Raw genomic sequence first — 24,933 nt, forward strand, 5'->3', positions numbered from 1 at the left:
TGACAGTCGGATGGCGGAATTAGACAACGTCGGAAATTGCAAACTGTTCTTATGAATAACAATCAATTCCACCTCTCCCTTCCGGTCCCATTCGGGGTCTGCTCAAGCTGAGTTGGAATCTATGTGGGTATTCCAAAAAAAAAAAAAAACAAAAACACAAACATCAATGCCAGTTTTGATTTTTGGTTGCCACAGGCTCTGAATATGATTTGTAAATATTTGTTGAGATAATATTGGCTTTGTTCTGATGATGATAACAATGAACTTTCCGTCTCAAATCAGTTGGAGTTGGTTTCACACCGCTGGACCACAACAACAGCAGCAGCGGTGAGCCACATTTGCATTCGCTGAACCGTAAAATTACATATCCGCAGGAATCATCAAGACTGCCACGAAGAGAAAAACCAGATGAATGAGCGTACAACCGAATAATGAAGCAACGTAGCGGAACGCCAAAATCACAAATGGAAATTAGGGGGAGTCGTTAGAAGGCGAGACGTGTTCAGGTGGGCGGAGTTTTAGCGGGGGTGACTAGGTGATGCAGACTCGCCGAGTGCGCTGATCATTCTAGCAGAGCAGGAGGAAGGTTGCACGTCAATGAGTGCAGCGTGGCGTAAGAAATTCAATTTTCGAGGGTTGAACCGCATTGTGACAAGTTACTTCGTTTGTTCTGGTCGTTCGGGACTTACTCGTGGTACATTTGAAATTAAATTCAATACGAGTCAGGCTAAAATACAATCATTTATGTGTGTAGAATGCCCGTTGAGGCACTCATTACACCCGAGAAATACTAAGTACATTTGGAACATAGAGGAAAGAGGACGGAATTAAGTTTACCTAGTTCACCACGTCTTTACAACAGAACTAGTTTGGTAGTCCGTTCATTGGCAATAATTACACAGATCTCGTGTATTGTTCTCGCGAGGACAATAACAACAGCTTGTACAAAACCATACAAACCCATTGGTTCTTTTCAAGACCACCAAATCTTCCGATTAAAGAATGTCGAGATGTGCAGAAAATATTTTTCAGAGCTGCGTTCTTCGGTAGAAAACCGAAGATAAAAATTTGTTCGGTTCGGATTTTCTGTTACCGTTCTGAGTGTTCTTTGGAGCGTTGTTTTTGGCAGCGTTGGAAATGTAATTTTGCTAGAAGATAATGAGAAACAATTTCTATTCATTAGGCTCATTGTTCCTGTGTCGCTCTGGACAGCGACCAATCAACAGTACATGTTAATTCTGAGAGTTAATTTGAAAATCTGATCAAATTATCGTTTGCTTCTCGAAGATTTCGCGTCTTAACTCTGTGAATTCATTCATTCATCGGCCCTTGTCAGTGCTCCCAATGATTGTATTGAAGAGTTTCAGTCTATAATGTTTGTTTCTCGCGATTTATAGTTTCGTAGTCCTACGTTAACGATGCGGTCGTGTCGGGGATACCACCCTTCTTCATTTAATACTAGCTGACCCGACAAACTTCGTCCCGCCCAAAATTTGTTTTTTGTTATCAATATCTTCAAACATTCACGTTTATTACTAAGCGCAAGTTCATGGGTCAAATCGCAGAACTGTTCATTGATTGATCTTCTAATCGACCCCGTTGAATTTACCTTTTACTATAAAATTCCTAGTACTTCTACCAAAACTCATCATTATAATATCAGATTATTTTCTTGCACAATTCTCGTTCAAGATTTTTCAACCACTTGCAAATAACATGTTTCTCCGTTACATGGAATAAATGTTTGATACAGAAAATATGACAGAATAAAGACAGCCCTAAATCGGACAATTCCTTCTTCGAGTTTTGCTCTTATCAACATATTTTATCAACATTTTTATTGGTATAGATAGAAGAAGATAAAGATATTTCATTAGCGCAAATATTATATGGACTAACAACTCTTGTCACTATGTAATTGTAGAACATAAGGGAATTTAATTTTCCGAATTTTCCCTTTTTCCCTCAGATTTTTCCGAAAATTTTCAATTGTCATGTTTGAATGGAATATTTTTGGTTGAAATATGTGTAACATTTTTATGAGACCCCCTCTCCATTTCAGAGGAGAGAGGGGTGTCATACCATCATAGAAACATTTCTTATACCAAAAAACCCTCACATCCCAAATTGTGCTTGATTAGTTCTCGAGTTATGCAGAAGCCCCCCTTAGAGAGGGGGAAGAGTGTATTCATTATAGAAACGATTCGTGCCCCCTAAAACCTTCACATGCCAAATTTGGCTCCATTTTTTTTGATTAATTCTCGAGTTATGCAGAAATTTGTGTTTCATTTCTATGACAGACACCCTCCTTCTAAAAAAGATGGGAGGAGTATTGAACCACCTTAGAAATTTTTCTTGCCCCCTAGAACCTCCACATGCCAAATTTGGTTCCGTTTGCTTGATTAGTTCTTGAATTATGCAGAAATGTATGCTTCATTTGTATGGCAGTCCCCCACTTCCTCTCAGAGAAAGGGGAGGAGTGTCTATTCACCATAGAAACGTTTCGTGTCCCTTAAAATCTTCGCATGCCAAATTTGACTCAATTTACTTGATAAGTTTTCAAGTTATATAGAAATTAGTCTTTCATTTGTATAACAGTCCCCCCTTAGAGAGGGGGGTGGAGTGTTTGACCACCGTAAAAACGTTTATTGCACCCTAAAACCTCCACATGCCAAATTTGATTTCATTTTCTTGATTATTTCTCAAGTTATGCAGACATTTGTATTTTATTTGTATGGCAGCCCCCCTCTTAGAGAGAGGGCAGGAGTGTGTAACCACCATAGAAACATTTATTGCACCCTAAAACCTCCATATACCTGATTTGATTTCATTTGCTTGAATAATTCTCGAGTAATGCAGAAATTTGTGTTTCATTCATAATGGATAGTAAAAATATTCTTTGTTTCATTTTTACAGAGCTCGAAAAAACGTCCGAAATTCGTTTCTCTAGACTAGAATACCCCCTTGAGGCCAAGAGATTACACTGAAGTCGCTGTTTGCGCGTTTTTTATACGTGGTTTTATTTTACGCGGCTTTTTTACACGGTTTTTGGAATTTGCGTATTTTTTTACGTGGATTTCGGAATTTACGAGATACATAACCGCATAAAAATTCAATATCAATATCAATTAATGTGACTTTTCACGAAACAAGTTTGAATTGTATCACTGATTAGTAGCTGAGAAATAAAAAGAGATACAGATGTCATGATTGTAGCATACATGAAAATTCAGGTAATCAATTGTTAGAATATCGGTTTATTTTTACGCGAATTTTGAAATTTACGCGTATCCCCCGCGTTAGAAGCGACTGCAATCTTAAAATAAAAAAATAAATGTAAATGTGAAAAGAATAGATGAGAAAAAAAATGGTACTTACGTATTTACCATCGCAGCGCAGTTTTTATCATGATTTAAATATTTCGTGATGAAAGTTATTCTGAAATCAATATAATGGGTGCGAAGTCCCCATTTAACGAGGATAAGGAATTGAGGCGGCACCAAGCCGCCGAGGTGACGCAATCCGAGTCGGCCACCGACCCGCAGTCGGAAGCGGCGGCCTCTCGCAGGCAAACCTGTGTTCCACCGATTGCCCGGTTTATTTGAAACATAGTCCTCTAGTCAGGTCCGACCGAGCGACCGACCGAGGATTTTATTCAACGCCACTATTTCTCAAATCGCACTACCAACGAAAAATAGTTTTTGAATGGAAATGAACGTTTGAGACAAATATGATCTTTATATTGGGTTGGGGAAAAAGAAATGTCGTATATTGTCAATATATGGCAACACTTAAACATATCTTGTGTTGTACTTATCGCATCGGGTCATACTATACGGCTATTTAAAGACGACAATCTGTGCTACAAGTGTCGTTTTGACAGTGTTGTGATTGACTTTTTCAGTCTCAAGTTATAGCGCGTCAAAGATGGAGTCCACCAGGCAAGAAATTCGCCATATTATACGTTTTTACTACCTACGGTAAACTGCAACGAAGGCGGCCGAAAAAATTCGTGTCGTTTATGGACCCGATACTGTAACGATTCGCACAGCACAGCGTTGGTTTGATTGATTTCGTTCTGGTGTAGTGGCTGCCGAAGATACACGCCGTACTGGCAGGCCAAGCGTCGTGGAAACCGATAAAATCGTTGAAATCATCCAAGTAGACCGGCATGTGAGCACTCGTTCGATTGACCAGCAACTGGGTATAGACCATGAAACCGTTTGGAACCATTTGCAGAAGATTGGATTTCAAAAAAAGCTGGATGTATGGGTGCCACACGAGTTGACGCAAAAAAATCTTTTAGACCGAATCAACGCCTGCGATGCACTGCTGAAACGGAACGAACTCGACCCATTTTTGAAGAAGATGGTGACTGGTGATGAAAAGTGGATCACGTACGACAACCTAAAGTCTGAGTTTTTTTGCAAATAAAGAGGGGGGTTTTATAAGGGGGGGGATAATGAAGTTGCCTTCTAAATGGCAACAAGTTTGCGAACAAAACGGCGCATATTTGACTTAAATTGGATAATTTTAAGTATGTTAAATAAAGCGTCAAATTTCGATCAGAAATACGACATTTCTTTTTCCCCAAGCCAATACTGTTCAGAAATAAATGTACAAATACTACCTAATAATAAAATTTGAGTATTATTCGAATATATTCTTCTTCCGGGTAAGTGTCGGATTCGGGTAGATGTTACATTAAGGTAACTGTCGCATTCGGGTAAATGTTGCATTCCGGTAAATGTAGCATTCGGTTAAGTGTCAGTTAGGGTAGATGTTACATTCGGGAAGCTGTCGCATTCGGGTATTTGTTACATTACAATTCGGGTTAATGTATTTCGGGTAACTGTCTTTCGGGTGAATGGGTTTCGGGTAAATGTGACATAATCGGTTTCGGGATCAAAGGCGCTATACATATTTTTTTTTCTTCAACAACGAAGTTTTTCTACATAAGGTGCTGTCCACATACCACGTGGACAACTTCAGGGGTGGTAGGGGGTAAGAAAATGTCCACTCTTGTCCACGTGGAGGGGGGAGGGGGTGTAGACTGAGCCCACGTGGACAGGAAGAATTTTCTCTCTGTATTTATCAATAAATGGATTGAGAAGCCTGAGAGTGCTGCCCAGTCAAACGTTCATATATTTTCTCTCATATCATGGATCTTCTTCAGTGGAATCTATATTATAAAAATATCTCACGTAAATTGTGAATGACCAACTATTTCCTAAGATCGAACTTTTATAGTTACGGGGTATGCATAGCTCTCATAGCCAAAACTATAGAATTAAACGATTCCATAATGGTTGAGATTCCATGATATGCGTAAATGATTTTTATCAAATATAATTTTCTATACGTTTTGTTATATCTCGAGAACAATATATGATAATAACGTCTGTATAGTTTTTCATATAGAATTGCGTGTAAAATTCTTTTTTCCAAAGTATTTTCATTCCATTAATTTCTAGGAATAAATATTTACATTTGCAGAAGATTGTCTATGCATCACTAGTCGTCAACTTAAAACAATTGAGCCAGTATTCTGATAAATTATAGAATATTTTAGGAGGTGATAGAGGATCATATTTGATGAAAAAATCCATGTAGTCAATTCTCAACTAGGACATTGTTGATTTTTTGTTAAGTCTAATTTTATGTCTTGTACTGACTCTAATTTAGAAAGTACGCTCCATAGAATAATTATACTGTTCATTTGAAAGATAAGAAAATTATGCATAGAATGCAATTGTAAAACTTTCAAATTAATGGAACCCAGGATCAACTTTTAAATGTAAAGAACAAACTTCAAATTTTGTGTTTTTAATTAATTTTCCAAAAATGCATCTTTATGAAAATATTTCAGATCAGCTACTATTTATAACAATATATATAATATATATAACAACATTTTAAACAGATATAATAGTTTTCGATATTTTATTCAATTTATGAGTAAGTTTTCTCAATAGTTTGAACATTTATAAAAAAAATAATAAAAGGTTAATAAATTTCTAAAAAAAAAAGGTTTCAATCGGGCAACAAGCTTCAAGGCCATTTTTGGAAAAAATGAACAAAATTTCAATAAAATGGAGAGGATCGGGGCAGCGGAGGATTAATTTGGCATTGAATTGCTCTCTGGTAAACTGTGACGATTTGATAAGGATTTAAGTGGAGGAAAACTAAAGAGCAATACAAATAACTTGTCGTGCAAGATTAGTAAAAAAATATTGAGTCGTAAATTTTCTGATGTTTTTCCCCACGAGCATTTTGGAAGCTATCTAGACACTCAATGCAGGATGGTCAATAAGCAGTTGAAAAATAAAAAAATATATATAGATATTGAAAATATTTTTAATAAGGTATTATTACCCTTTGAAACTATTGCGGGAAAGGTTTCTATCCGCGTTGACGGCATTGAGCTTCGTATTACGGAATGGGGGAGTTGGCATCACAAAAAGGGTTTGCAGAAGAAATGAACACACTTTCAAAATAAAAATGATGACTGAAAACATTTTTTTTTCCAAATTAAATCAGTATTCTATGTAAATGAAAATCACTTTTGCTTGCAAGTAGTAAAAAAATATCATATAACAATAGTGTCTAAAGATAATTTCATATTATAATAGTAAGTTTTGCTGAGAATATTTGAAAATTCATAGAAAATAGTTTCAATTAGGGTCAGAAAAACGTACTTGTAGTAGGTAAATAACGCCAAGAAAAAAATTTCATACACATTTTAGCAATTTAAAACTGCCTTAGGGCCGACTAATCTGATAGAGAATAGTTGGCTTCATACAAACTAATGTCGTATCCAGATGTCGACACCATTCCGCCGTCAACGCGAATTGCGCTGATGACTAAAAGTGAATTGATTGTGTGAATGAACCGACATTTCCTGTGGCGAAATGTCGAGAATGTTTTGAGTGATCTTTGAAACGCTGTAACTCTGTTATAAAAAAATGCATTCGTCAAATGCGGGCGCTACACGATTCGTCCAACGTTTCACTCGAATGTTGGACTCAAACATTTGACTCGATGAATCGACAAATATTGTGACGAATGTGCTGCTACACGGTGAAGTGAATGTTCGATTCAATGCAATCGGTCCAAACAATCGGCGAGTATCTGGATCGAATGTTTATTGTTTTTATTTACCGTCAAAAACGTTAGGAAACTGGACGACAATGCGAGTATTGAAATTGCTGCCGTAGCAATTGTACTGATATCGGGCTGTAAATTGAATATGGTTGAAATCAACATTATTAAACTGCAATATATCGCCGAATATTTTGAATTTTATGAATCAATTTCATAGTTCCTTCATCTGAAATTTGTAAACAAACCAATCTGTCAAAGATAGATTCGGACGAATCGTGTAGCGGTGTATCGAATGTCATCGAGTGTCGAATCAACGAATGACAAAAATCCTTTGACTCGTGCCACTCGCGTTGGAAGGTAATCCACAACGAACGGATTACCTTCCAACGCGAATATTCGACACTCGACATTGGAGGTTCGTAGCCATGTATTAAATATGTCCAAGATTGCGATGAGTAGATTTGACCATCGATTTGCTGTGCGTTCATTATTTCATGAAATATTCTTAATTCGAAATCAAAGGATAATTTTTCATTCGATAGAGAATACCTCTGTAGTGAATAGTTCTACTGAAACTCTCTATGAATCAAATGGACGCGAAATAATCATGTTGATTGGATTGCTTTTATGCATACATTCTCAAAATCTAGAGAAACTTTGAAAACAAACTATAAACGCTTTATCTTTTCTTGCAAAGTATTTTATCTACAACATATACACACATCACACACTAGAAATTTGTAGCTTGAAAATGCTGTATTCTTTATCTTAATGTCATCAATTATATCGAAGATACAGGGGTTCCGAAATCCCTGAAAATTTTCGACCTTTTACTCCTCATCCTTTGTCAAGTGAGGGTCTATAGATATCAGTACATGCTTCCTACTTTTTCTTTCTTTTTTTTTTAATTCTTTTTAAATGATAGAAAAAGAGCCTATGTATATAAGATCATTCTGTTCGTCTTTGTGCGGATCAAAAACTCGAGCTCAGATGGAGCTCATATTGTAACACAACATACGAGCCACTTCAAAAATTGTTGTTGCTACTGCCAACGCCTCAAGAAGCTTCAAGATTTCCAAATGAAATAAGCACACTCCTGAAATAAATCTGTGAAAGTAAATTAACTTTCTAGTATTGAATATGTATTCTATGTGACAGCAACACAATTCTTTGCATGTGTTCAAAAATCGTGAGCTTAAATTGTATCTGATAGTGATTTGAAATCTATTTAATTTTATTCGATTGGCTTTGCTCAAGATCAATCCAAATCAAGATAAAAAAATTGGAATTTTGTAATTTATTTTCGGATGCGGATTGTTCAACTGGATATTGCGCGTTTCCGTGTTGACAAACCAGATAGCCTTTATATCTTCAAAAATAATAGAAAAACAAAGTATTACAAGAATGAACTGCAAAGTTTAAAGCCTTTTAAAAACAAAGAACAAAGAACATACAAGTATTTCAAAATTAAACTCATATGGAATATTTGCTTTGTTTTACTACTCATTTTTCTGTCATAAAACACCAATGAGCCACGGCAAACATGGCAGGGTTCAGCAAGTAAAATTTAAAACAAAATAAACTTAAATGGAATTAAAATTTAATTCATGCGCAATTCAATTATTTCCTGAATTATTCTAATAAAATCAAGAAAAATGTCCACGTGGACAACATAGGGAGGGGTATGAAAATGTTCACGCTTGTCTACGGAGGGGGAGGGGGCAATTTAAAATCGTGCTTTTTCTCTCCACGTGGTATGTGGACAGCCCCTAACATATACAAAAATCAGAGATGCATTTTCTTTTCGGTTTTGAGTTTTCAATTTGTTTTCAATCATATAATCAATACATTTCAATGTATCCAAAAGCAGTTAGTGTCAATTGCTACAGATTCGTTCTCCTAGTGTTTTGGGAGAATGTTGTTTGTTGATCTGTTGTTCCCCAATATGTTGATAATGATTAACATATTTCATGTTAATGAGAAGAACAATTTCCCGACAATCCCACCAACTCAATCCAAACGAATCCGTACGTAAAAATGTTGTGTTTGTTACAAACATACAATCAGAAAAAAGACTTCCTTGTAGGGCAAAAAATCCGAAAGCCTACCCATTTATTCTGAAAATAATTAGTAATTTGCTTTGATTCATATTTCGAATTCATTGTTTAATATAAAATATTTACATTTGATTCTAAACTTACTTCAAACCCACTCGATGTATATCACTATAAACAAATTATATTTTGCATACTATCCGATAGCTTCATTACTCTTCCATGCATCTGGAAATTAATCTGTTTCACACGTAAATAAAAAAAGAAGGAAAAATGAATCAGTATTCAAGGCTTTAGAGGTCTTTACTATCAAAATCAAAGAAAAATGTTACATCAATCACCCTATGATCGATTTCATCAATTAATTTGAGTACAGTCTCAGTAATAGAACTGAAAGTAATGCGGTCTCACCTGAATCAATACCGAAATTTTTGAAGACAATGTATTGTTTTGAAAATATATAAATCTTTTCATAAGCATTTTTAATTTATTAAAAGAGTTGACATATTGAAAAAAACACTTTTTCATTCTTTGAAGTAGGATATAATGTGAGATTCGAATCTTTATTCTAATCAATCTCTTATGAAAAGAAGCTCCAGATCAAAACAAAAATACAAAAGAGAATAGACATTTTTAGCTATAACGATTAAGCTATAAAAATGAAAAATTAGCTATAAAAAAACAGTATTCCGATGTTGTTTTTGAATGAAATAATAAATAATAATGTCACGTGGAAATGATCAAGCACTACTTCCTTCTATCATGTTTTCTCCAAATCTAACGCATAATTGTCCCCTTGAAGTAGATAGCCCGATTAAATATACCAAATTCATATTTAATACACGCTATACAGTCAATCGCAAAATTGATCGTACACCCATTATTCATTCTTAAATTTTGAGTTTTTCGAGGATTAACAGTAAATAAGTAAAAACAACTTTAACCCGTAAAAAATACCTTCTTTTAACTATCTAACTGTGAAAAGAAAGATACAAATTGTTTACATTTTCACTTCGTGTTTTAAAAAACATTTAAAAAAACACCATATTAGGCGTGGCAAAATTGATCGTACAGTACAAGTTTTTATTAAAATACCAATGAAAATTCATTCATACAAAAAAAACAAATAACGAAAAAAAAAACAAATTAGTATTTGATATGACCGCCTTTGGCATCTAGCACGGCTTGCAAGCGTCGTGGCATCGATTCGACGAGGTTTTTGGTCACACTGGAGGGAATGTTCTCCCAGATCTCCTTAATCGCCGTTCTGAGCTCTGCCTTGTTCCTGGGATTTTTATTTTTCAGCCGATTCTTGACCTCCCACCAGAGGTATTGTATCGGGTTCAGATCGGGCGACTTCGAAGGCGTTCTCAGTTGTTTGGGGGTATTGTACAGCAACCACTCCCGTACGGCAAAAGCAGTATGCTTGGGGTCATTATCTTGTTGGAACCAGTAATCAAGAGGTAGATCCAATTTATCCACGGAAGCCTGCAGGTTATGCTTGATGATGTTCAAATAACCCATCTTGTTCATCGTTGAATCAATAAATTCCATGTTTCCAGGTCCAAAGGCCGCCATTGAACCCCACAACATCTGGTTGCCGCCACCGTGTTTTACAGTTTATTTTAGGTTTTTTAGGTTTATTTTTGTTTCGTCGGTAAATAGTACTTTGTTCCAGAACTCGTTATGCTTATTAACATAAGCCTTAGCGAACTCCAGTCGTTTTTTCCTATTTACCTTTTAGATGAAAGGCTTTTTACGGACTACACGACCTCTCCAACCGCTCCTGTGTGCTACCCTCCGGACATTATCTGCACTGACAGGACTTCCGATGGTCCCAGCGACTTCAGTGGCCAATTTCGGAATACTAGTTTTAGGATTTCTTTGTAGTTTTCGCACAATCACCCGTTCATCTGTTTGTGCGATTGATTGTGTACTGCACTGTAGAGTGGGTTCTCCCGACAGTTTCTGCTATTTCCCGCAATGATTTTCCTTGACAACACATACTAACTATCAACGATCGCGTCGCAATGTCCGTTTCCTTACGTTTGTTTGCCATTTTGATCACAACTCTTTGTGTTCAGCAAACAAACAAAAACAAACACTGTCCAAGTAGCTGCTGGGTGTTGACATGCCACACTGAAAAAAAAAAATCACTTATCCACATTGGTCTTGTTTACATAGCAAATATTACAGGTTCAATGGAGGATGTACGATCAATTTTGCATATCTCTTATTTGGGGTTTTTATCCACTTCTTGGATTATAAAACGGGCAAAACATATTTTGCAAAATCGTCGCGAACAGATCAATAGCTAACTCCGTGAACAATTAATGTTCATCGAAATCATAAATATTGAACCTTTTTTTCACACCAAAAAAAAAAAAAGAATCGATAAACCATGTGCGTACGGTCAATTTTGCGATTGACTGTAGATATCGTGACGAGACAACTGTGAATCTGCGCAAAGCGCGTCTTCACGTTTTAGTTCAGGATATTATTCTCGTATTTGCAAGTTTTTCTAAAAAATAAATACAGAGGAATTATTATCGAAATTTTTATATATAACATTCATAGACGAAAGCTCATTTTTATATCTTAAAACAGAGTGAACATCAGTGAACAACAGTTGGAAACCCCAAAAATCGGGTTTTATTTCGCCGTAAAAGTATTGCTTGTTTGTAGCGTTGTCATATTACTGGAATGGATCACTAGCCTACGTGTTTTGATGAATTAAATAAACATTGAGTTTGGATATCTTATACCTCATGTGCATTTTTTTTATTTATTTAGGAGAAAGAATATGAAAAAGTACGGATTGAAAAACCTGTCTACCGACAAACCCAATGGTGGTTGAAGAGCAGCTTCTGTCAATCATTAAAATTATCTTGAAACGCCACTCAACAGTATTATTTTACAGCAGAAACACAAAAAACAAGAACCGGATGGAGTTTCCCCACCGAATGACCAAACCTCCACTCTATGCTAAAAATCCACATAACTTGACGAGCGAGAGATAAAAAAAAAGTAATCCCGAGGATGTGATGCATTACGTCTCACACAGACCGACTGCGGTCGGTTTGAAGTATGTGCACATGCAATGATAAAAACGACTTCAAAGCAACCCCATTGTATGTATGGTCTGCAGAAAAAAAAATTTAAAAAATCTAGCGCTTTCATGATTTTACATGGTATGGTTATGTTGAAGTAGCCACAAAGTGGGTGTTGTTTTTCTGCGCGAAACCACCTCAGCTCGGCGCAGATATTCTAAGCTGACAAGCCGGAACGACGAAATACTTTCTCTAGCTTGATTAGCATTAATCAAGATTCACTGCGGCACACCATCCGTTTCAATCAGACGGCTATTTATAGCCAATAACATCCATCTCCGATTATCTGCGTCTTCCACTGCGTTAATTCTGGGCGCGTATCAATTACCATTAGGATAAATCAAATAACATGAATACCGTTTTACACTTCCTTACCGTACCTATCTTTCAACCGGTCGAACAGTGATACCTTATTCTGGTTTTTCTTCCAGCTTCTCCGGGGGAGACGCCGTTTCGCCACGCCAAATACCGATAGGGGCACCGAGCACCACGACGACAACAGCCATGACCAACGCTATCAATCAACAGGGGCCGGAAAGTTACCACCGTCGTTCGTTTGTCGAGTGTCTTCAGCGTAATTCGTCGCATGCCAGCGTCGCCATTCCCTTGGTTGTTTCGGAGATCCCTGGAATCATCACCATCGTCACCAGCAAACGGGCGGCTCCTCATCCATGGCAGTAGAGGCTGAGTCATCAATCTTATAGCAGGGCAGGACAGTAAAACTCCTGGCGTGAAAACATGGACTTCCACGAGGCACCACCGCCCAGACCACCCAGCCTCGGGACCACATTCACCAAGTCCAACGGTAGGTGAATCGGATCGAGTGTATGTGCAAAATCTGGACCGTTTGATTCTGGTTTTGGTTCGATTGTATCAACCGGCCGAGCGTATGATAATGTAGATTCAACTGGGGAAAGTACGGCTTAGGTTGGATGGACATATGTGTCCGATTGGGGCAGTTAAATGTTTATATTGCGGTGATATTGTCGAGTTTACCGAATCCCAACAGCCATAATTTAACGGGACCGGAATCAAGTGAACGTGGCAGTCAACTGTGACAAGGACAATTGTCAACAAACTAGTTTGGACTGGTTCTCGCTCATAAAGAAATATATAATCTGTACATGTTTCATGTACCAATTAGAACAGTAATTGATGATATCGATATGATTTGAAATCGGCTCTAGCTCGGCATAGTTTCGATTTGAAAAAAATGTTGTAGGGTCAACAAAATGATTTTTGCACTATCAGAAACAAATATTTTAAAATTGTTTTGGTTTGATTTTGATGAAATCGGGATCTTTTCTACAAATTACGTGATCACTATTTGGACGCTCTGTTGGCATCTGTGATGAAAACACTACTCGCTGCAGCGACTCCGTCGATATACACCTACAGTTGTGTTCAAAATAATAGCAGTGGTGATTTGAAAATTTTTAAATGTTAATAATTTGAAACTGGTCTCTTTTTTTATCCAAAATATATATTTTTATTAAGGCTCATATGGCGTCAACCTGACGGGGCCGGAAGTTCAATATTTCGGCAATGTTTGCCTTATAACTATGTTAGTAATATGTAACCGATTACTCGCGGTTGGCTCGAGGTTAGTATTACAAGTGTTTTCGTAATTGTGATGTTGCTGTCTCCAATGCTCTGTACCTGTGCCCGACACGGGATACTTCCTATTGGGATGCAGCTGACCATTAATCAGCAACGCCCCCCCTAGTCTGTACCCCATATCTAGCGTGGTGCGTCTTCTCGACTCGAGGAATCCAGGATAGAATGGTCACTAACCGGCGCATACATCAGCTCGTGTACTAGTCTCTTGATTCCAATTTCCTTCATAGTATTTTTTTAAAGAGTGTTCCAGCATAAAAAAGTATGGTATTTGTTTCAAGTTTTATTTTATTATTTATCAAAACTATCAGTTATTCCAAAAAGACAGTGTTCAAAAAAAATAGCAGTATTCTTGTTAACACTAGAAAAACAGGATTAAAATGAAGGAAGTTGTCGTAATTGATTTTATATCTTGATCATCTACTTCAGTACTTTGTAATGGAACCTTATTCTTAATAACAGCAACACATCATTTTGGAGTTTGGAACAAGTGCTTGGCAGCGAGAAACAGGTATCACAACCCAAGAATCACGAACTGCAGACCACAATTGATCCACATTTTTCGGCTCAGCTTCAGAAACAGCGCATTCGATATCTCCCCACAGGTTCTCAATCGGGTTCAAGTCCGGAGACTGCGCTGGCCACTCCATGAGCTTAATTTTCCTATCCTTAAACCGTGTATTAGCGCGTTTGCTTATGTGTTTCGGATCGTTGTCCTGTTGCATGACCCATTTTAGTGGCATCTCCTCCTCAGCATAAGGCAACATAATCTCACTAAGAATTTTGATGTAACCATATTGATCCATGACGCCTCGTATGTGGTGAATTGGTCTAACGCCGTTGTAGGAAAAACATCCCCATACCATAATTTTTGCTCCACCGTACTTTACTGTCTTAATCGTGTACTGCGGTTGATACTCTGTATTGGGTGGACGTCTCACATACTGACGACCAGGGCCCGAAATATTCGAAGGTGAAAAATGAAGACCGACTCTACTCCCAGTAGCTTCGCTTCGAATAGAACTGCTTCGGCAGTCGCCGCCAACAAAAAACGACTTGACTAGAAAATGAATTGACTAGCGCTGACTAGCGAGGACGACTGGTGAACTAAAGGGTGTGTCACATCAAATTGCATCACGGAAAAAACGCTGTAGAAATTTAATTTTTAGGAATTATATCTTCAGCTTTCGCTTATAATCAGATAAGAGTGTATAGATCACGTTGACCATGCTTCACTGTCAATTTTTCGTAAATTTGGAAAAATGTCGTCGAACGAAAAAGAGCATCGTGAATTAATCGTGTGCACTCATTTCGAGAATCCGGAGTTGTCACATCGGGACATCGGTAAGATGCTGGGAATCGTCCAATCCACGGTCAGCAGAGTACTAAAACGATACTTCGAGAACCTAACCATCGACCGGAAGGTGAAGAACGGCAAAAATGGATGCTCCGTCAGTGAAAAAGATCACAAGCGCGTAGTTAAGCAGTTTAGACGTGATCCGAGAAGTTCGGTCCGGGATGTCGCCAATAAGCTGAATTTGTCAAGTTCATTCGTCCAGCGGACCAAGCAGCGGGAGGGCCTGCGTACATACAAGGTTCAGAAGGCTCCTAACCGCGACGAAAGGCAAAACATGGTGCGGAAGACGCGAGCCCGGAAGCTGTACACCGAAATGCTGACGAAGCCGCATTGCCTGGTAATGGACGACGAAACCTACGTCAAAGCGGATTTTCGTCAGCTGCCGGGCCTGTTGTTCTTCTCCGCAGAGGACAAATTCAGCCTTCCGGAGGAGATTGGCAAGCAGAAACTATCCAAGTTTGCCAAAAAGTACATGGTGTGGCAAGCGATCTGCTCTTGCGGCACGGTAAACGGTAAACGGGCAGGTTTACCTTAAGGAGTGCCTACAGAAGCGCTTACTACCACTATTGAAGCAGCACGAGGGCCCGACCATCTTCTGGCCGGATCTCGCTTCGTGCCATTATTCAAAGGACGTGTTGGAGTGGTACGAAGCCAACGGGGTCACCTTCGTGCCAAAGGAAATGAACCCGCCCAACGCGCCGGAGCTTCGCCCAATAGAGAAATATTGGGCGATTATGGAGCAGGCCCTCCGGAAGAACCACGGGCTTGGGCTCGAAGTATGAATAAAAAGAAAATGCCAAAAGTTGTTTAATAGTTTTTATTTCACTGTCTAAAATTTTCAAAAGGATCGGTCTACTGGGCGAATTTCTACAGCGTTTTTTCCGTGATGCAATTTGATGTGACACACCCTTTATTTGATTGAAAACATAAAAAAATCATTGAATAAAATGCTTTTCAAATGAAGCGAATAAGAATCAAACTTCGGACACTAAATCAAATTTCGGACAGATTGAATTCAAATTTCGGACACTTTATTTTGTAATTTTTTGGACGAAAATTACATTACACTTGATTATAAGTTATAGCCAATTACGAAACACTTACCAAGCAATCACAGTAAACTATTAACGATGATGAGAACTGATGAAACACGGGAGAAATTTTAATATTTATGAACGGGTAGAATTGCACGTAGAATTGCTCACGCTAAGCAAACTTCAAACACAAACAATAATGAGTAGTGTTGTAAGATTTCTGCCGATTATGTTATAATTCAAATGTAGTTCTCATGTGAAATGATAGTGAAACCAAGGGAGTACTCTAAAGAAGCAATTATGATATTAATTTGATAGTTATATTATTTGATTAGTTATATTATCATTTCAAGATATTAGAACAAAGTGTCCGAAATATGATTCATGACGGTATATAGATCAGCGCAAGCGTACGAATTTTTTAATAATCCGTGAATTGGGAAATGATCCAATTCCCTTAAACGGAAAGCTAGTTCTTTTCCATAAAACAATTTGAATATAGTTGAAGAATATGGTCCACTGTTTCGGCAATAAGAGATTCACTTTGCAAGGCACTCTTCAATAGATCCCAACATAAGTCAAGCATAAGTAAATCTCATTCGTATCGCGTAGATATAATACTGATCCTATGTCAACTTTTTGGGCTCTACTGAACTACGTAGCGTAATAGCATAAGACAAAAAATTATCCGACTTTGTTAATATATTCAAATCTTATAACAATCTATTTCAGAAGCCCAGCAAATCACATTAATTTGTTCTGATTGTATTCTCCCGAGTTCCGAGCACTACCGCAACGCTATTTCAGTGACATCGCGTATAATAAAACTCAACTGTTATCTCCTTATAATACGCATGTAACCGTATTGGATAACACTCCATCTTTGACGTTGACCCCCAAAAAAAAAACAACATCCGACCGCAGCAATCCATTCCCCGGAAATCCGAGGGTCACCCATCTCTTCGTCAGCGCTAATAGATTCCACCCCCTCCACGCAGCGTCCAGAGATAATGGGGCAGCATCCGAGATCCAACTTCACTGGTAGCGTATCGCGAAATCAACAATTCACGACACTTGACACGCATCGCCCCCCGCTGCCGCTGCTGCTGTTGCCGTGCGAGAGTGAACTCGCCTCCGAAAGCCGCGATAAAGTGTATTAATTAACATTTTATCTGAACTTTTGGTAGCGCTGGTCGCTGCCTCCGACCGGAGATCGATGGCGTTTTTTTTTCGTTGTTTGCTGTTGTTTCTCGAGAAAGCGCACAAAAAAAACTTTTCGCTGCATGATAAATGCTAGAGCATCAATTACCCGCTGCGTGCCGCTTGTATTTCTGACGATTCGGCACCCGAACTCTCTCTCTCTCTCTCTACCATATATGCTTCCAACGACGATATGAGCAAAAAGCGGGGAAAAGTTCCCGGGAAAAGTAATCTCCCACATGACTGAATTTTCACCGCGATAATCAAATGTCTATTAATAGCTGACACCTGGAGGGGAGATCCGATGGGGTGGTGGAATGCGTGCGAGGAAACGTGCGTGGCTGAACGTATCCATCGGAAAAAAAAGGATGAGCACAATTATGCTCGTCGTTTCAACCTGGGAAGCGCTTGTGGTGTACGATATGTGTGTGTGTGTGTGTGTGTATGTGACGCGGAAAAAATGTGAATGCCTTTCTGTATTGTGGATCCTAGGGATCCTGTGCCCACACAGGCTTTATGGGGGAAAAAAGCGTATATCAGCATCGGCGGAAGATGTATTGTTTCCCACACTTCATTAGACAGTTTCTTGCAATTAAAAATGAGGGATGTTGTGTTGCGTGTAATTATTCATCCTGATGAGGGAAGTTTGTATTTAGCGTTGTATGGGAGTTAATTACTGTTGTTTTGATTATAGACATTTCAACGGATGATCGTTATTCGTGAGAACGCGTGATTCATGTCAAAAATTCCACAACAAAGCTAACGCATTAGAAACCCTAGTTCCAACTTGGTTCAATTCCCTACAAATGTAGCTCTAAGACTATGATATAGTTTCCCAGTGGGCCTGTTCATTATTCAGGGCAACCCTACGCAGGTGTGATTGTCCATTAATAAATGAACCAAACACGAACCAGCTAACCAGAAACAAATAACCAGCTTTTTCCCCTCATCTCGCAAAACTGTTAATAATCAACTACTATCTTCTTTAACCTTGAACAATAAACATGCATTATGCGCCCGCACGGATCCCTCCCGAATGGCCCATTCCATTCGGCAGATGTGTACGATTACATATTCATCGACAGTGGCAGTCCGGATTCGTACCTGGCCGGTGAGCTTGGAAGTCTCGTGAACGACACTCTGCTGCTCAATGGCACCGCGCTCAACACCAACGGCAGTGACCTGGCCGGGTCCGGCAATGGAACGACCGGCGGGCTGGACGAACCACTGGCGGACGTTATCGCGATGGCGGTGACGTCGCTCATACTCGGACTGATGATACTAGTTACCGTTATAGGTGAGTTTACACTTGAGAATAAACAGATTACCCATTCCCATAATAGTTAACTTCCAATATGTTAGTGAGTCGTCAAGAACGTGAACTTTTAATATTCCATTCTATCCCATCATTATCATTGATTTTTTATTTCTGATATCCTGAATTCGCAAGGCGTTCATAACATACCTGATTCCAAGATACCTAAGCATTAAACATGCGTTGAAAAATTGTGTCATAAATTAAAATATACAAACTCAGACCCATAAACATAATACGTATTGAATAATGTTATATACATTCGCGAATATTTCCGCACATTTGCACATATGCACATAAACTACTTACTAAGTGAGAGCGTAATATTATATAGTATTTACGTTAAGTATCTTTATAATATATTTAGAGTAGTGCGGGGCAAAGGTGCGCACGGGGGAAAGGTGCGCATTGGCCATTTTGAAGCAAACGAGCATAAAATTCCGACAACAGTGTAGTCGTTTGGTACATTATTACACCAGCAGCTCACACATATGAAAAAACATACATTTCATGATGGTGGCAAAAAGTTATGAGGTAAAAAGAGTTTTGCGATGTTTTGATCCAATTTATTCAGTTTTGGAGATGACTATTTACTTACCTAAAAGTACCGAAGCTACCTACCTGTCAAGGAAACCTTCATTCTATAGTAGATGATAGTGCGTATTCGTTTTTGTGAAAAAGTTCAAGAGCTTTTTTTTTAAAAATTCGATTAGTTCAAAAATTGCTTGTGGGGCAAAGGTGCGCAGTGGCTGTGGAGTAAAAGCTCACACCTAGCGTTTTGCTCTGAAAAAAAAATTATAAAATATTTCCAACAAAATTTTCAACGGGACCCACAAGATGAAAACTGATTTGAAGAAATGCACTCCAGAAATGCTCAAATGACCCGACAGAGGCTTCAGGAGGGAGTCTCGAAGTGTCGGATTGCGGCAGACCTCGGCAGACCAGAAAGTTATTTGTGACTTGAATCTTCTTTTATTGACATTCCTACTTCTGCTGGAATGTGTCAGCGAGCACCTAGTGCGGTTCAGATAGGTATTTACGAGTGAGCAGTCTGAGGATCTGCACTGCCGTAAAGTGACGCAAGCGCCAAAATTGACATTTTACTTTTTATGTTATAGATCGATAAAGAATACCAAATCCTTTCAAACGACTGCGAAGTTTTATAGAAATGTGGAAAACTGAACCCGTAAAAGCTTGAAAACGGAATGGCGTAAGCGCCATTTCCACTGTAATTTGAATCTGATGCGATGTGATTTTTAATCCGCTCCGATGGCATAGAATGAACGAGAAGGGACAACTAATTTCAAATAACAACATCAATTAAGGGACAAAGCATCTTGACGATGTTCACTTACCTCACTTGCTCAATGTCTTTTTCGGATAAATTGAAGCTGAGAGATCGAAGGGTAAATGTCGGATTTGCTGAACAGCTGCACTCTTCTAAAATCTCCATCGAAACGCATCTTATAACAAAATTCAGAACATCCTCGCGTAAACTGTATTTGCTTTACATCGGATAATTTCGGACGGCATTATCTTATTCAACATGGATGTTTTCAATTGCATTTTGGATTGGAAAAGAAAGTGCTGTCCATAGTTGTTACATTCGGGTTCTCAACTACGTTGGCCCGCTCGACACACGCTACAATGACGGAAAATGTGTAGAACTCTTCTCCCTGATGCTACCTCATACTCCACTTAACGGTGGCATGTGGTAGAAAATATTTGGAAACAGATTCTCCCATACTTTGATGGATGAACGCCAATCGGTTGTGGAAACAGCGATTAAAAGTTGCTGTTTCCACAACAAACTGGCGTTGGTAACAAAGCTTAAATAAAACTGCATTTTTTCAAAAATCGAGCCGATGGCAATGTATTTCCATCAATTGTACATAATTTGTACAGATCAGACTTTCGTAATGTACGCGTATGCTGATTATACATGCAATTTTGCGAAAAGTCTCGTACTGAAAATTTCTCCCTCTGGCGCTTGCGTCACTTTGCGAGATTACGGCAGTGCAGGCCACTGGACAATGTTTTCTATGGTATAACTTTTAAAGATTTACGGCGCATGGCGTTTGATTTTTCGGTAGCCAACAATCTTCAGCACGAATTCAACAAAGTTGCAAAACTAGCAGGAAGAGATTGGACTTCTAGCTTCATGTGGAACCACAGCGCAACGAAGCAACAGCGCTCCAAGGCAGAGCGTCGGAATTCTCAGAACCGAAATCCAAGATGAGGAATAAAAATAAACAATTGCTTAAAAATAATTCAGAATGAATTTCAAATGAAAAATGTTTTTATTTTTACCATGCATTCAATTCAATAGCGGTTATGTTTCGTTTATGTTTATGTTTTCACAATGAACTACAAATAAATATTGGATTTTTTCAACAATCAGTTTCAAATAAAGGGTGTGTCACATCAAATTGCATCACGGAAAAAACGCTGTAGAAATTTAATTTTTAGGAATTATATCTTCAGCTTTCGCTTATAATCAGATAAGAGTGTATAGATCACGTTGGCCATGCTTCACTGTCAATTTTTCGTAAATTTGGAAAAATGTCGTCGAACGAAAAAGAGCGTCGTGAATTAATCCTGTGCACTCATTTCGAGAATCCGGAGTTGTCACATCGGGACATCGGTAAGATGCTGGGAATCGTCCAATTCACGGTCAGCAGAGTACTAAAACGATACTTCGAGAACCTAACCATCGACCGGAAGGTGAAGAACGGCAAAAATGGATGCTCCGTCAGTGAAAAAGATCACAAGCGCGTAGTTAAGCAGTTTAGACGTGATCCGAGAAGTTCGGTCCGGGATATCGCCAATAAGCTGAATTTGCCAAGTTCATTCGTCCAGCGGACCAAGCAGCGGGAGGGCCTGCGTACATACAAGGTTCAGAAGGCTCCTAACCGCGACGAAAGGCAAAACATGGTGGGGAAGACGCGAGCCCGGAAGCTGTACACCGAAATGCTGACGAAGCCGCTTTGCCTGGTAATGGACGACGAAACCTACGTCAAAGCGGACTTTCGTCAGCTGCCGGGCCTGTTGTTCTTCTCCGCAGAGGACAAATTCAGCGTTCCGGAGGAGATTCGCAAGCAGAAACTATCCAAGTTGGCCAAAAAGTACATGGTGTGGTAAGCGATCTGCTCTTGCGGAAAGCAGAGCGCCCCCTTCGTGATGACCGGCACGGTAAACGGGCAGGTTTACCTTAAGGAGTGCCTACAGAAGCGCTTACTACCACTATTGAAGCAGCACGAGGGCCCGACCATCTTCTGGCCGGATCTCGCTTCGTGCCACTATTCAAAGGACGTGTTGGAGTGGTACGAAGCCAACGGGGTCACCTTCGTGCCAAAGGAAATGAACCCGCCCAACGCGCCGGAGCTTCGCCCAATAGAGAAATATTGGGCGATTATGAAGCAGGCCCTCCGGAAGAACCCAAAAGTTGTCAAATCGGAGGCGGACTTCAAGAGAAAATGGATTTCTGCTCAAAAAAACTACAACCTGACGTTGTACAGAACCTTATGGACGGGGTAAAGAGGAAGGTGCGAGCATACGGGCTTGGGCTCGAAGTATGAATAAAAAGAAAATGCCAAAAGTTGTTTAATAGTTTTTATTTTACTGTCTAAAATTTTCAAAAGGATCGGTCTACTGGGCAAATTTCTACAGCGTTTTTTCCGTGATGCAATTTGATGTGACACACCCTTTAAATCAAGTGAAGGTAACTATGTATTTATAAACTTGATCTATATAAATCAAAATGATTTGGTGGCTGTTCCTCACGATTTAACTCAAGCACGGAGCCACGGATTTGAACAGTCAGTATCAGGATTGATGCGCCTTAGTCTGCATCAGGTTTATATGTCAAAAAATAAATTATAAACCGCGAGTATAGATCACGTACATCAAAATAATTTCTGTGGGAAGTGTTCGAAATGATTTATATAAATATATCAATTGTGGGTGGGACGAAGTTCGCTGGGTCAGCTAGTTTGTTAACAAAAACGAATTCTGTTTCAAATGTTGGACATTTTCGGATATATCCTCCTCTCCACCCATAAAAAAACACAGAACACCCCCCCCCCTCCTGCCTACTGGACGGTGCCTACACTCTCTAGTAATGATGCTTCTCCCGCTTCTGATGATAAAGCATTTATTTTTGGTATAAGTTATCTCAGAAGTGTACAGTGCGCACCTTTGCCCTCACTATGGGGCAAAGGTGCGCATTTGTCTTTTTGTATTAAAATAGGTATTTGTCCAATTACAAACACAACTCGAGAAACGCTTATACTACGTTTCGAAGGTAATATATATAGTTACAATTTGGTAAGCAAACGGAATTTTATTTGCTTTTATTTCAAGAGTTATTGGACGACAACAGTTAGCACCTTTGCCCCGCATTACTCTACAGATGTTGTTGTACATTCAACGCTACTTTCCGATAGCTACCTAAATCATCTGCCAGAGTTTTTTTTTTTTTTGATAGTGTCCAAATATCATTCATTTCCATCATCTCAACAATAAATGATAATATCATTGTCGGCAGAACATCAAAATGCTCCTTATAGAAATTATGGTTAAAAATTATATTATCAATCTAATTGCAGCTATAAAACATTTTCTTATGAAGCAAAAAACTCCATTCGACTAATCCTGCTATTCTACCCTCACTAAGCATCCCCCTAGGAGCGTTTATCGAGAGAATAGGACACATTTATTTTCAATGTGCAGCTAACTCAATCGTTATTTATTTCAATTAACAAATCATTTATTGCGCCATGAACATAAGCTCATTATAGCATTCATTGACACAAAACATTCGCAACTTCCCAGATTATCTGATGCCACCCGAAATCAGTTGGCGCAATTTCGTTGACAAAGTATCAAATTTTCGGTATTCGTACCCCGACTTATATTCATTCAATTACCTCTCGGAATTCATTTGCCTAATTGGAATGATAATTCCCAGCGATTACCTCTGATTAACGATATCGCCCCACAGCCATCATTACCGATTCAGCTCAACATTTCATTTCATCTCCCCTTACGTTTCACACACATTTCACAACATTAAGTTTTCCAGCGGTAATTACGTTGCCCTGTCCCGATTTTGAAATTTCAGTTCCTGCTCTCCGATGACTTTAATTTTTTTTTCATCCATTATTTTCTTCTTTCTTCCAGGAAACGTTTTTGTAATTGCTGCCATCATATTAGAACGTAATTTACAAAATGTAGCGAATTATTTAGTAGCGTCACTGGCAGTGGCGGATTTGCTCGTGGCGTGTTTAGTGATGCCGTTGGGTGCAGTTTACGAGGTAATTTCCGGGGCCCAAACAGTGTACTTTGCAGTGAAACAAATTATCACCTTTTCCCCCACTTCACCACAGATAAGCCGAGGCTGGATTCTGGGGCCCGAACTTTGTGATATATGGACGTCGTGCGACGTTCTCTGCTGCACGGCTTCAATTCTACATCTGGTGGCTATTGCCACGGACAGGTAAGGCGGCTTTTCTCGCTTCAAACTCAAAGTAGCGTTGGAAAAAAAAAGGGAAGGCTTCTCACACCAACGACACCCAGAGGGGTGGGAGATCACCACTAACGAATAGAAATAATACTTGCCGCTAGCCGGAAGATAGAAGCATCGCATTGGTGTGTATACATCATCCCGGATTCACTCCGCTGCTGTCGGAATTTATTCATGAGCTGTAACATGGCATCAGAAGCATCAGCAGCAGCATAGCGAAAACGTTTTCTCCGGTTGACCGGACTCCGACGCTCGGTTCGATAGTGAGGGGGGAGGGGGGGGCTGCACTGACGTTGAGTAAATTTATTCATCGATGTTGTAATTTACTGGCGCTCCTTGCAAACCCACTCACCCGAAATATTTATTCAGCAGAGCGGGGGAGGATTACAAGCGCAGCTGAGATAAGGGTTTTCCACATACAAGTATAATTTTTGTTTTCCGCATTACTAGCATGTGTCACATCGATTCGCAACAAGGACGTGTGGGTGTGGGATATCATTTCCAGACTGATGTTCTTTCGGTGAATATTGATGCTTCAGACGAATGTCCACATCACTCGAGTATCGACAACAATGTTCGTTGACAAGTTCATGATCAAAGGGGAAAAAGCATACATGT

The 24,933-nt window shown here is 39.1% G+C and overlaps 1 protein-coding gene across 4 annotated transcripts in view; it reads left to right on the plus strand.

Moving 5' to 3' along the window:
* The window catches only part of LOC129771077 (5-hydroxytryptamine receptor 2B-like), a 396,880-nt gene that overhangs the window by 240,911 nt on the left and 131,036 nt on the right, over positions 1 to 24,933 (plus strand). For all 4 annotated transcript variants that reach the window (XM_055774387.1, XM_055774390.1, XM_055774389.1 and 1 more), the window contains 4 exons: positions 12,700 to 13,073; positions 18,534 to 18,773; positions 23,973 to 24,106; positions 24,179 to 24,288. In XM_055774387.1, coding sequence (XP_055630362.1) covers positions 13,007 to 13,073; positions 18,534 to 18,773; positions 23,973 to 24,106; positions 24,179 to 24,288 — 551 coding nt within the window. In that variant the 5' untranslated portion in view covers positions 12,700 to 13,006. The remainder of the gene's footprint in view (positions 1 to 12,699; positions 13,074 to 18,533; positions 18,774 to 23,972; positions 24,107 to 24,178; positions 24,289 to 24,933) is intronic.

This window comes from Toxorhynchites rutilus, chromosome 2 (genome assembly GCF_029784135.1).
Source record: "Toxorhynchites rutilus septentrionalis strain SRP chromosome 2, ASM2978413v1, whole genome shotgun sequence".
In the NCBI taxonomy this organism is placed as follows: Eukaryota; Metazoa; Arthropoda; class Insecta; order Diptera; family Culicidae; genus Toxorhynchites; species Toxorhynchites rutilus.